The sequence below is a fragment of the Leuciscus leuciscus genome (genome assembly GCF_965113295.1).
Source record: "Leuciscus leuciscus genome assembly, chromosome: 15".
Classification (NCBI taxonomy): domain Eukaryota; kingdom Metazoa; phylum Chordata; class Actinopteri; order Cypriniformes; family Leuciscidae; genus Leuciscus; species Leuciscus leuciscus.
This window is the reverse complement of record NC_138739.1, coordinates 4,590,014-4,604,469: the sequence shown is the minus strand read 5'-3', so window position 1 is coordinate 4,604,469 and position 14,456 is coordinate 4,590,014. Positions and strand designations below refer to the sequence as shown.

Sequence of the window (14,456 nt, the reverse complement as noted above, 5' to 3'; positions counted from 1 at the left end):
AACTTTTGAACGGCAGTGTTTAATGTTACAAAAGCTTCTATTTCAGATAAATGCTGTTCTTTTGAACTTTCTATTCATCAAAGAATCCTGAAATAAAAATGTAAATAACTGTTTTCAACTCTGATAATAATCATAAATGTTTCTTGATCATCAAATCATCATATTAGAATGATTTGTGAAGGATCATGTGACACGTAATGATGTAATGATGCTTTGATCGCAGGAATAAATTACACTTTACTATATATTCACATAGAAAACAGTTATTTTAAATTGTAATAATATTTCACAATATTACTGGGGGGGTTTTGTATTTTTAATCAAATAAATGCAGCCTTGAGCAGAAGAGACTTCTTTTAAAAACATAATAAATCTTACTGTTGCAAAAACGTTTGACTGGTAGTGTAAGGCCTTTTTCCCTTGATTTGCTGGCTAAGACATTCTTGTGGAACATGTAGAAGACGTGGTGAACTCGCAGGCACTCGTGGAGGAATCCGTACAGTAGAAACTTTGGAGAAACGGCAGTTTTGGCTCGTTTCCTAGACATATTCACTCCCTTTTCCTTGCTGATAAGACGGAGGACCACACACTCGCTTATAACGCCTCTCAACTTTAACTTTTCTTGTCTTGTCTATCATTTCTAGCACAACGTCGGTTATTCTTGTGTGAGGAAACACCAGGTTAGCATGAAACGCTGTCAGAGTGAATAATCGTGTTTTTTTGTATTTATATTGTATGTAAACCCAAACTCATTATTCAACCCTCTTTTGTTTGGATTGCTTTGGCCAATTGTTCGCTCAAGTATTTGCATATTTGGTAGAGATGATTTTTTTTGGCAAGTAATGTCGCTGAGGCCTAGCGTAGCGCACACTGAAGCTCATCCGCTAGCTAGAGCCGCGCGATTAATCGTTAAAACATCTCGATTCAAACACCTACGTGATCTTATTCCTAAATGACAACGATTTACATGTGTCTATTAAACCTTTGACAACATCACAGAGAACATTCAGATCTGTGTTTGATCCAGAGAGAGAAGTTGTCATGCATGAAACACATTATTTCTGTCTTACAATAATTCAGATTATCACAGAAGAACTGAGATATAAGTTTATAGTTCAGATATAAACACTGATGTCTACGGTAGCGATCGAAATAGAGAAAATCCTCTTTTGAAAGTAGTTGAAGTTTTCACTTCAAATAACGATTGTATGGATTACATCGTTACACCAGTAGGTGGCGGCAAGTGAAAACATTTTATTTAACATTGAATCATTCATTCAAGAGATTCGTTCAAAAATGCTGATTCATCCAGTAATAAAACAAGGGAAGTATTTATGAATGAGTCATTAATTAGCATTAGCATGACTAGCTGCAAATAAAGCATCGCTGCATCCAAAACCAAATACTTCCCTACCATATAGTATAGGAAAAACATGATAATGACAAGATGGTGGATGTATTCATACTCCTCCACACAATCATACTATATAGAACGTACTTTTTTAAGTTGCGAAGCAAGTTTTAAACCAAATTTCAGACACAGCGCATATTTCGTGGGTTTTAAAGTCAACATGAAGCACTTACGAGTCATTTTATTATGTAACGCGATTTTTATGAGTGAAAAAGTGGGCGGGGCTTGATTTGATCAGTTGGCCAGTGATTTAATGATGTGAAGTGACAGTTGGTGTGAGAGGGGGAGGGGTTGGAAAATAAGAGTGTTTGGGGATGTCATTTTTGGGGCGGGGCCTTAGAGTGAATTAGTGCCCGCCCACTTTTTCAGGGTTCCTGGACTGTTTTTCCCATTTATTTTCCCCTTAGGGATAAAAAAAAAAAAAAAACACTTAATTAAATCGTTAAAAAGCCATGAACCAAACCAACCAGTTCTGAGGTGAATCTAAACACCACAAACTTTGATTTGAAGCAAAAAAGTATTTGAAAATCGGACAAAAATACAGGACTGTACTTAACGGCTTCAGTGAGGGAACTAACTACAATAACCTGAGGAACTGTGAATGACATAAGTGAATAAAAAATTATGGAAAAATATTAAAACAACATATTTTTATGTTACTTGCAAAAATGTACATTTTGCAAAGTTTTCGTCGAATATTTATATTCTATTTTATTTCTGCTTTATTTCAACGTCTTATTTCAAGTTATCGTTAAAAGTTATTATATAAGTTATCGTTAAAAATCAATGCCGTTATGTAAAATATGGATGGGATTTTTTCTTCCGGAACCAGACCATTGTACTATATGAGACGTGGAAAGAGAATTAAGAAAGTACATTTTGATTTCACGTTTACTGAAGGACTTTTGTCAGCCATTTTGTGAGCGACTCTCTTTGATGTTTATGACGTACGAATGTACAAAAAGTCTCCGGATACAAAATGTGTGGTATGCTGGAGTGTTTTTAATCTTTACACATATTCAAATATGTCACATCAGGTCATCCAAAAGGGGTGGTACGTACATTGTAAAACACGATATACAATACACAAACACTTTTTGAGTTTAATAGCTACACATTAAATGTGTACATATAATTAATTCAACTGTGTCATTAAGTGATGATTCATATATACACAAGCCATACGTGTCACAAGATCTCATTAATCGTAAAAGATCATTCATTTCACCTGTAACACGATGTATAACACAAAAGACAAAAACAAACAAAGGCTAGGCTAAGCTAAGCTAAGCTAATGTCTGCTATCATATACTTGATTGTAATGCTTTTAAAGTCAAATATATACTGTAAAACTTAAAAGATTGGTTTAACCCCTAGTTAGCTATACAGATCGGTGGGAAATACAGTGTGACCGACTTCGTACTGCGCTACACACTTGAATGTTTGCGTTAGCCTGTCGTTTAGCCGCTAATACCTTGACCTTCTCCATTCTTCCTCGGGATCAGTGTGGGAATTGGGAGGATTGAGTATATGAAAACAGATGACAGACGTCACAGATCAACCTCTAAGATGTCTTGACTTACTCTGGGGGGGAAAAACAGAGGAGGAAAAGCATGTGCTCGTGTGAGATAGCGTTAGCATGTGAAGTCTAGCATTTGTTGCTAATGATTTTCTATAAGGACTGGATGTAAATAAAGGCCTCCTGAGATGATCTGGTTCACTTTTCTTCCACAAATGCCAAGGAATATCCGAAACCATGTAGTTTTCAGGCCTTACCTCTAAATCCGCCCGTTCTTGACGTCTCCCAGAGCGCCCCACACTTCAAACAGAAAGACGTCGGGGAAACCGAAGTCGCCCAGAACGGAGTCGAGCGCCTCTGCGAAATCATCTGGGTTCTGCTTGTTCTTCCCGGCTTCCACTATGGTCGTCGCTGTGGGACACGAGCGAGATACGAAATCAAAAACACCTCCTAACAGAGTGATCTGTGATGCGTTTTCCTGTGTTTGTGACTATATATTGAGGGTTTACATCATGTTACGACTTGCATGTTAGCGCTACATTCCTGCCTTTCTGAAGACTGACCAAAAATAAACGTTACTCTGTGATCTTAAGTTGTTGTTTTTTTTTTTAATTATGAAGTTCTTTTTCACGCTTTAACAGACAAAAATACAAAATGATAACCAAAAATGCTTGTTTTGTTGAGTATCCTACTTGTAAGCACTGTCTTAAATGAGTTAAAGAGTGAGAAACAGATCCGTGTGCGTCAGGTCTTAAAGTGACAGCAGCCTAATAAACCTGATGAAGTCTGTCATTAATGTCAATCAAAGAACAAAAGAAAAAGAGAAAATCACTCACTGCTTTTGACTGAATAGCCTTTGTAGCTTTAATAAGAACTAATCCATATTTAATTTAATATTTCTGCTGTGAAGTGTGTGATATTAAATTTATGTATATTTCCTATACCTGCTAAAACAAATATTTAAAATATACTGTCTTTATGTTGTTTCTACATTTGGAGATTTAATGTGAAAATATTACAATATAAAAATATATTAAAAACTTTAATGTTAGGTGCGATTAATGGTGATTAATTACAGAAAAATGTGTGATTAATTAGTTAATTTTTTTAATGATTGACAGCACTAATATATAAATATAGTTATATATTTATTATATAATCATATATATAATAAATAAATAAAAAAATAAAAAATATAATAAATAAATATAATTGTATAATAATAATAATACAAAAATGGCTTTCTGAAAAATACGTTACTCTGTAATCTTAAGTTGATTTTCTTTTGGAATGATGGAAATTTTGTTGTGTGTTTTTATACATTTTATTATATTTTTTAAAAAATATGTCTATATGGTATTTTATATATATTTTTGCAATTTTTGTTATTTTAGTAAATCAAGTTAAACTTAATGATGAGGTTTTTTTTTACAAAAAATTAGTAGCTGAATAAAATAAGTTACATTTTTAATTTAAGTCTTTTCATATTTAAGTATATTAAGTAACAAAATTATTTTAATTACATTACATAAGTTGTTAAGGTTTATATATATATATATATATATATATGAAGAGTTCAGATGCAAAAGCCTCTAAGTGCCGTCTGAAATTTTCTTCTAGAATGATCATTTTTATAAAGCTTGTATATTTAAGTTCAATAATTTCACTTAAATGGCAATGCAAATTACCTATTAATTGTCATTTAAGTGAAATTACTGAACTTATATACACAAGCTTTATAAAAATGATCATTCTAGAAGAAAATTTCAGACGGCACTCAGAGGCTTTTGCATCTGAACTCTTCATATATATAATATTATATATATAACAATTCATTAAATTAGATATGTTATATATTTGTTTTTTAATGGTTTATTTGCCCTGAGATATAAATAAAATAATAAATAAATATAATAAGTCAATTAATTTATTATTTATTATAATACATTTTATAATACATTTATTATAATAAATAATAATAAATAAATATATAATATAAATATTAGATATATGTGTGTGCGTGTATGTATATGTGTATATATATATGTATGTATTTATGTATATATATATATATATATATATATATATATATATATATATACAATAAATTAATATATATATTAGTTTTTTAATGGTTTATTTGCCCTGAGATATAAATAAAATAATAAATAAATAAAATAAATAAATGTATCTATTTTTTATAATACATTTATTATAATAAATAATAAAAAATATATATAAAAAGAAAAGAAAAAATATATATATAAATGTGTGTGTGTGTGTATATATATACATATATATAAAATACAATAAATTAATAAAAATCTTCACATGTTATCGCTATTCCTGCCTTGCTGAAGACAGTTCAAAAATAAACGTTACTCTGTAATGGTTCATAGATTTTTGGGAATTATTCCACATCCCAAGGGGCGAGAAATGCTTTCACTGATACTGATGATGTAATGCAGAAATAATGCAGAATTCATGGGAAATAAAGGGCTGTTTTCCTTTTACGGGAAGATCAGATGCTAAAGGCCTCGGATGTCCTCTCACCGAGCTCGAGGTCACGGATCCCCATGTAGCTCTCCAGAAGATCGTCGACCTTCCTCATGGCCTTGTCCTCGAACTCACTGGGCTAGTGGGAGACACACAGATGGGGAGAGATGAGGTGAAAGAGTTTAGAGAGCAAAGGTTATCCTGGAGTTTCACACTGAACTCACGATTTCCTCGACGGTGGCTGAACCTTTGGAGCGCAGGCGCAGAGTCTCTTTCCCACTCACCATCTTGCCCTCGCTGGACTTAGGCGCTCGCGTCCTCTGGCCGATCATGTCTGACACACACACACACACACACAAACACACACACACACAAGTGGGCGCAACAGGAAAACAGATTGAATCACCATTAGCAATTGATGAAAGCAAATTCCAGGCTTCAGTTCCTGTTTATGGATGGGAAATCTCTGAGAAAGTGTCCTCTAGGACAGCTCATATCTGGCATTCAGTCTGTTACTGTAAATATATATTTTATTAAAAAAATAAATGTCTTTGCATTATTAAATAATTTTTTTGTACTATATCGATGCATTATATATATATGTATATATAAGACTATATTAGACTATTTTATTATATTTTATGTTGCTTTATTATTGTGTGTATGTGTATATCAAGGTTATTACTTAACCAAAAACATGTTTGTTGCTTAAAAATAAAAAAGTACAAATTAAAAACTTTTTAATTTACTTTAAATATTATTTATATTAATATTAAATTATATATTTTGAATATATATGTTATGTAATACATATTTATAATATATATAATATGTTAATATTGGTATGTTGTAAAACTAGTTTTATACATTTTTGCTGTTATATTAATGTTTATTTATATTTATACTTAATAATAATTATACTGTTATACATACACATATTTTTTCAATCATATCTCTTTTTTATTACTTAAAAAGAGAATAAATAAAACTTATTTTTGTTACTTTAAAAAACAATTATAAAAAAAATATCACTATAATATTGTATTTTATGTTTTGTTTTATTATTGTGTGTACTTAAAAAAATTAAGCGTAAACTTTATATAAATATTTTTATATATTATAAATATTTAAATATTATTTATAGTAATATTCAAGTATATATATACGTTTTAATATTTACGTTATCTAATAATTATTCATATATATTTAAATTAAATATGTTAATATATGTTATAAAAATAGCTGTACACATTTTTGCTGTTAATTATATTCATGTTTATTTATATTTATACTTAGTGATAATTATATTAATATTAACATATGCATATTTTTCAATCCTATTTCTTTTTTACTTAAAAATAATAATAAAATACTTTAAAAATACTTAAAAACTTCATTATTATATTAATGTTTAAATATTTTTATATTACTGTTATATTAATATATATATATATACTTTTTAATATGTTATGTAATAAATACTAATGTAAAAGTAGTTTTATACATTTTTGCTGTTAATTACATTAATATTTATTTACATTTATACTTCTAAAGGGAGGGATCTCTTTAATTATAGTTAGCTACTGTGTTTTGTGGTGTAAATGCTTCCAGAAGGTTAGCTTGACTTTAGCTTTAATTAAGTGTAGCTTGTAGCTGGAGAAGCAACTTTTGAAATGTTGTCAAGACACCTAATTTACAGTAAATTACGCTAAACGTTAAAAAAAAATAGGAGTTAGCCACGCTACAAACTGCACTCTTCAAATATGCTAAAGTAGAAAATCTAAACTAACCTACAGTCATGCTACTGAAAAGCATTCCGCATCACTACCTTTAGTTAGCTAGCAAGCTACATTAGCGTCAAATTAGCCAGAGCTGGCTTTGATCATCCACAAACACAGAGTGAATTCAGTGCTCGTTCGGGAGTGTAATTACCCGCCTTTCTCTCACAAAGGCTAATCCATCACTCTAAAACATCCAATTAGCTAATGCTATAATGATAATCAAAGGCCTTTCAATTATTAACAGCAGTAATTTGCTGTCACAGAAAGCAGAAGCCGCTACGCTCGCATATTAAGGCTAATTCTGAATTTGCTCAGTCTGTCGAGCGTGTCGAAGTGTCGAGGTGTAGAGATGGAGATTAGTGTTTGTTTTTCAGACCTGTGGGAGGAGAACCACCGGGTAATTATTAGTATTTACTGTACAGAGACTGTAATTATGGCAGGAGGGATCAGACCTGCGGAGCAAACATACTTAAGCTCGTGGACCTATATCGTAATTATGTAGATAAAACACATTTGTGACTTTCTCAGGCAGTGTGTGTTTGTTACACCGAGTGTTTCGTGATGTCATAAACAGCTTCCCGTCTCGCTTTAAACCTGGGAACGTTTCCTTTGACAAGTAATGCTGGAAATGTGACTTTCCGTTCATTTCTGTGATTCACAACGGAATCCAATTATAAAAGTACAATTTCAGGAAATCTCCTCTTCAGGATTTTGAGTTACTCCTATTTCCTTTATGGCTGGCAAGGGTCAAGATATGATTCTGCTAAATGACATTAATGTGTTTGTGTTCATGAGTGACTCAAATGTTTGTTCTAACCTACTCACACAACTCATATAGCCTAAATTATATTACATTATTTCCTAAATAAAACATTATGTAAAATATTTTTTTAACTCATTTATTTCATCACTTTTTCCACTGCTTGACCGCATGATGGCGCTGTACTCTTCAATGTAAGGTATCTTTTTTATTTGAATAAAAATTATATATTGTGTGTGTGTGTGTGTGTGTGTGTGTGTGTGTGTGTGTGTGTGTGTGTGTGTGTGTGTGTGTGTGTGTGTGTGTGTGTGTGTGTGTGTGTGTGTGTGTGTGTGTGTGTGTGTGTGTGTGTACTTTTTAAATAAATATGATTATAGCCTTGCTACTCATTTATCCTCCTAAATAACATATTTGTATTCATGAGCATAAAAAATAGAAATTCATTCGTACTTAAGATTTAAATATATATTGTGTTTACATGTGTACATATTTTAAAATAAATACATTTATAATTATTCATTTTAAATTATAATGAGTAAAAGATATTTAAATAGGACATTTCCAAACAGAAGCGTGTTATTCATAGTCTGACCACACGATGGCGCTGTACTATAATATAAAAGGTCTAGCGTGGTTTGCCTACATGGTTCATACTACGTAAACACAACCAGTATTTAGATGACAACCAGTCCATTTGAAATCATGTATATTCTCGTTTTAAGAAACAAGCAGTTAGTTGTCAGATTTGCTTGCTGACAGCAGATATGATATATTAATATTCGGACTCACCGAACGCTTTCTTGGGCTCCACCAGGCGCAGGGTGAACGGCGTTCCTCTGGTTTGTTCCTTCAGCATCTTGGCCACTTCATAATGTCGACATCCCACAATGCTCTGGTCATTCACGGCCTCGATGTGATCGCCAACACACACCGTTTTTATCCTGTCGATGGTGCTGTCTTCCTTTATCCTCTAAAAGAAGAGATTTACCCGAATATAATGTCCATCGTCGACATGTAAGATACGTTCTCTGCGCGTTCTGAGACTTTCTTTTAAAGTTGTAAACCGGAATTCAAAAAATGTTCCATGGAACCAGCGTTTGAAATGAACTTTTTCACTCAAAGGACAATTTGTCTACTAAACTTTAAGTTACCGGCCATCCAGAACTTCTACTAGCCACACAAAAACCAAAAGAAGAAGAAGAAAATAAATAAACCAGATTAACTGTGACGTAGTTAATCTATATATATAATTTGGATATCATATTCTTATTCAAACAAAATCCTGTCATCCAGCATCTCCTCTCTTCCTCTTTCATCCACATCTTTTTCACTCAACGGACAATTTGGATACTAAACTTTAAGTTACCGGCCATCCAGAACTTCTACTAGCCAAAAAAGAAAAGAAAAAGAAAGAAACCAGATTAACTGTGACGTAGATCTTGGATATCATACATTCATTTCTTATTCAAACAAAATCCTGTCATCAATCTCCTCTCTTCCTCTTTCATCCACATCTTTTTCACCAAAAATGTGTTTTAGGTGGACAGATCGATTCAGTACAAAGAACATCAGAAAAATGTAGGATGTTGGAAAATAACAATGTATTTTCTGTTCACCAAATGCTTTTTAATCTTTAATCTCCGTTATTTGTTGTGTAGTGACGTGTGTGTTCAAGTAAGCCAGATATGAGCAGATTCTGTGCAATGCTGTAATATATCATGATGATTTACGAGTATTTGCGCTAAATCTGCGCAGATTTGTCTTACACGAACTTCCCCATAAAGTGAGTAAACATAATAAGTAACACGCCAAATTGGCTCGTGATCTGAGAGTGTTTCCCGCCACGGTTGATTTTTTTACCCGCATTTGGCCGGTTAATTTCAAAGCCTGCATGGAACGTTCCATCAACAAACGTCAAATAACTCTGAACGAACGTTCTATTGCTAGAATAGCGTTTGTTAATAACTGTTAAGATAACGTTTTGCCAGAACGTGTTGTGTTTGTGTAGGCCTACTTAAACATTATAAAACGTTTTTTTATTAGAACGTTCCATTGGTCACGTGATCACTAACACCCACTTTAATGAAGGCGTATCCCGCGCCGTTGTCAGTGATGGTCAGTCCGAGGGCATCTTCTGTTTTAATGACCTCCACCTCTTTAGTTTCTCCTCTCACATGCGCGAAGATGAAGTCCTCCAGTCCGATCTGACCGCCCAGCAGCTTCTGCATGTCCACTTTATGGGAGTTTAGCGTGCAGAATAGGATCTTTGTTGGGTGGGGAAACAGACAATGTCAGGAGATTAAGGCGTACTTTTCATTGTAACCCATCTAGTATTGTATACTAGTATTGAGTTTTAGGGAGTCAAATATGTAGTTAGCATCAATGAACGTTGATTAAAACATGATCTGTAGTCCTATTACAACTTTTAACTATGCTAGTTCATATGCTAATCCAGTTTGCTTGCTAATCTGGCAGTGTCTCCTTGTTAGTTTTTATTTAAATCATGTTTTATGTTTGTACTAGTCTTAATATGTGCCGCAAAACTAACGATATTATATAATTTTAGCTTTTCGCATGTAGAAATGTGAGTAACGCATACATGTTTGTCTTATAGTGAACGCTTGCATGACCAGATAAGTCTTTCTTCATGCTAAACTTTCGACTCAAACTGAAGCATGTTTGTTTGTTTGAGATAATAACTCACTTTTCTGGCCTTGACCTCTCCCTGAAATGTTTTGATAACAGGTTTTTGAAGGACATTTTCTATGACGCTTTTGTGATTTTCACAATAAAAGTAAACTGGCCGCTTATGTAAGATCTGGTGATAAATAAGCAGGGGCATTTCTTTAAGATTTCCTTCTCATAACTTAACATAACTTTTATGTAATGGATTATGCTGCCCATTTTTCAAACTGATCGGTTTATGTGAATAATACTAAAACCATTATATTAGAAAATATATGTGAATATACAAATGTGAATGATATTATTGTATTTACATGACAAGTTTGTTTAATTTTTTTATTTATTTTAATTTTTAATAGGCAAAAGGATGGAATGGAAATATTTGAGTATTTTGGCATTTTTTAATTTATCCATTTATGTTATTGTTTTACTTTTGCTAAGCAGTGTAACGTTAAAACATATGTATTTATTACTAGCTGCTTGTAAAATATAATAATATTTATTTATTTATTTACTTATTTATATATTTTTATTTATTTATTAGTCACTAGCAAAATATGAAAACTTGTAACATTGTTTATTTGTTTGTTTGTTTATTTATTCCTCATTGTTTTTCATTTACTAGCCACTGGCATATAGCAAATTATTTTTGTAACCAAACAATTTTTTTTATTATTAATAGCTATAATGATCAAGATAAGTAATGGACTGGCAATATATTTTATAGCATGTTTCAACCACATGTAAACAAGAGTTTACATCCTTGAGAGCAAACTCCAACTGAGAATTTTGTCCTTTGACACGAAAAGACACTTTGATGAGCATTTTTTATTATTATTTGTACTTTTGTAACTTTTGCTATGCAGTGTAACGTTAAAACATATTTATTTATTACTAGCTAATAGCAATATAAGAAAAAAAAAATATATATATTTTTAAATATATTAGCCACTAGCAAAATACGAAAACTTGTAACATTATTTGTTTGTTTATTGATTCCTCACTGTTTTTCTTTTACTAGCCTCTGGCATATAGAAAATTATTTTAGCAGTTTTTTTAACCAAAATGTAATAAAAAAATTACATTTTACACTTTTAAGAGCCATATTGATCAAGATAACTAATGGAATGGCAATATATTTCATAGCAAGTTTCAACCGCCTATATGTAAACAAGACGTTTACAACCTGAATTGATGAATTTTGTCTCTTTTTTTTACACAAAAAAGACACTTTGGTGAGTCTGAAATGACAGTAAGACTCACGGTACCTCCGAGGCCGAGATGTTGAAGACCTCTGCGATCTTGGCGTAAAGCTCCCTCACGTTGGTGAACCCGTGAATGCGTCCTGTCGGGGATCCGTGCGCCAGCTGCGTGTGAAACACCAGTTTGGGCCTCGGGCAGGGAGTGGGCTCCAGCGGTGGGGCCGACGGGACGGTTCTCTGGCTCTCCTCGTCCTCCGCTGAAGCTTTGGAGTCCTGCGCATCGGGACTCATGGCCTCTCCGTTCTGCATGGGCTCGCGGTCGCTCGTCGCGTTCTCCGAGTCCTGCTGCATGGTGAGGAGCGTCTGGATGTGTCTGGCGTGTTAAATTAAAGATGAGGGTAGCCAGGCAACGCTGCACAGGTGAGCGGTTTCGGGCCCTGCTCAGAGGAAACCCAACACCACTTGAGCTGGAGATCTTGTGTGTGACACTGGAGAGCAGGACGAACACCTGAAGTGAAGCGACGCGACCATCTGGAGACCATCTGTCCGTGTGCTGGCGACAGTGCCGATGCTCACACCACACACTCCAGAGAGCCAGCGCTGCGGGGGGGAATCGGCTGCTTGTTTCATTGAAGGGATAGTTTATCCTAAAATAAAACTAATTCTGCTTTGTCGTTCTCTCAAAGCTCTGATGGGTGAACTAAAAGTTTAAGAAAATTTTGGGTGAACGATCCCTTTAATGCCAACAGAATGATAGATAGATAGATAGATAGATAGATAGATTGATTGATTGATTGATTGATTGATTGATTGATTGATTGATTGATTGATTGATTGATAGATAGATAGATAGATAGATAGATAGATAGATAGATAGATAGATAGATAGATAGATAGATAGATAGATAGATTGATTGATTGATTGATTGATTGATTGATTGATAGATACACGATAGATAGATAGATAGATAGATAGATAGATAGATAGATAGATGTAACTTTAAGAACCAGTAACCAAGTACCGACAAACTATTCAGAACATCCGAGCAAGCAGAAATGTTTTATCTATGTGCTAAACAACACGTTAGCATTGTGGAGGTGACCGCTGCCAAAGGTCCGTTCACACGCTCCTCAGAGAATGTAAATATTTAGCAGATGTGGATTCATCTCACGACGAGGAATATTTCAGCTCAAGCAATTCATTCCGCTGAGAAAGTAACTCGAGAATATATTTTAGTGTCTTTAATGCATTAATGATATTATGTCTGGCCTCTTTTTCCGCCTAAAGCAGTGTAGCAAGAAATAAGTCTTAAAATCAATAACTGCCCGCGGCATTTAATGCCAGTGTTGGACAAAAGCCTATGAGCGTTTGCAGCATCACAATTATGCTGAACAAACTGAGCTCATTAAAGGGATAGTTCACCCAAAAATAAACATGATTTACTCACCCTCAAGTCATCCAAGCTTTATAATGGCAGTGAATGGCTGTTTCTGTTTTGTAGTCCATAAAAGTGCATCTGTCCATCATAAAAGTGCATCTATCCATCATCGTCAAGTGTTACTCTTGTGGCGTAAGTTGACTTGCGTACGGCCGTCTGCCGGAAGCCAGTTATTTTTGTCAATAAAGTTTTAAATATGGATATTTTTCTTACACAAATGCATCACTTCACTTCAGAAGACCATTATTAACCCCTCAGAGCAGTGTGGATCACTTTTATCATGGATAGACGCACTTTTATGATGGATAGATGCACTTTTATCATGGATAGATGCACTTTTATCATGGATAGATGCACTTTTATGATGGATAGATGCACTTTTATAATGGATAGATGCACTTTTATGATGGATAGATGCATTTATGATGGATAGATGCACTTTTATAATGGATAGATGCACTTTTATGATGGATAGATGCATTTATGATGGATATATGCACTTTTATCATGGATAGATGCACTTTTATAATGGATAGAGGCACTTTTATGATGGACAGATGCACTTTTATCATGGATAGATGCACTTTTATGATGGATAGATGCATTTATGATGGATATATGCACTTTTATCATGGATAGATGCACTTTTATAATGGATAGAGGCACTTTTATGATGGACAGATGCACTTTTATCATGGATAGATGCACTTTTATGATGGACAGATGCGCTTTTATGTACTTCAAAACAGTAATTTTTTTAAGCTGCCATTCACTGTCATTTAAAAGCTTGTAAGAGCCAGGACATTTATTAATATAACTCTGATTATATTCATCTGAAAGAAGAATGTCATATACACCTAGGATGACTTGAGGGTGAGTAATTCGTAGGGTAATGTTCATTTTTGGGTGAACTGTCCCTTTAAATGACAGAAGTCTCCATGAGGAACGTCCAGAGGTCAGATGACCTGATATCTGTCCTGTTGTTGGTTCAGTTTGAGTGTAACCCGAGCCACAGTCGACTCCACCATACACTGACTGCACACACTGACACACACTCTGCACCCGCTATGTTTTATGCATAAAAGGGCGTATGCAGGTCATGAGATGTCATGTGGCACAGTCATGTGATCAAGAGCAATGGTGTGATCTGAGGAAAAATTGTG

At 33.7% G+C, this 14,456-nt stretch overlaps 2 protein-coding genes across 2 annotated transcripts in view; both read right to left on the bottom strand.

Moving 5' to 3' along the window:
• Positions 1 to 14,456, bottom strand: part of LOC309476083 (uncharacterized protein) — a 98,876-nt gene that overhangs the window by 28,606 nt on the left and 55,814 nt on the right. The gene's annotated exons all lie outside the window — the stretch shown is intronic.
• Positions 1,840 to 12,459, bottom strand: gipc3 (GIPC PDZ domain containing family, member 3). Its single transcript, XM_082139934.1, has 7 exons — positions 11,921 to 12,459; positions 10,046 to 10,231; positions 8,757 to 8,937; positions 5,651 to 5,760; positions 5,484 to 5,565; positions 3,188 to 3,341; positions 1,840 to 2,995 (listed from the first exon to the last, which is right to left on the bottom strand). The coding sequence occupies exons 1-6, from the start codon at positions 12,203 to 12,205 to the stop codon at positions 3,190 to 3,192; spliced, it is 996 nt and encodes a 331-aa protein (XP_081996060.1). The 5' UTR covers positions 12,206 to 12,459; the 3' UTR covers positions 1,840 to 2,995; positions 3,188 to 3,189.

Excerpts from the sequence above, each read along its gene's own strand:
- gipc3 (XM_082139934.1), bottom strand. The coding sequence starts at position 12,205 with ATGCAGCAGGACTCGGAGAACGCGACGAGCGACCGCGAGCCCATGCAG. Across the intron at positions 10,232-11,920 it reads TCAACATCTCGGCCTCGGAG|ATCCTATTCTGCACGCTAAA; the intron begins GTACCGTGAGTC and ends CACCCAACAAAG. Across the intron at positions 5,566-5,650 it reads CAGCCACCGTCGAGGAAATC|CCCAGTGAGTTCGAGGACAA; the intron begins GTGAGTTCAGTG and ends GTCTCCCACTAG.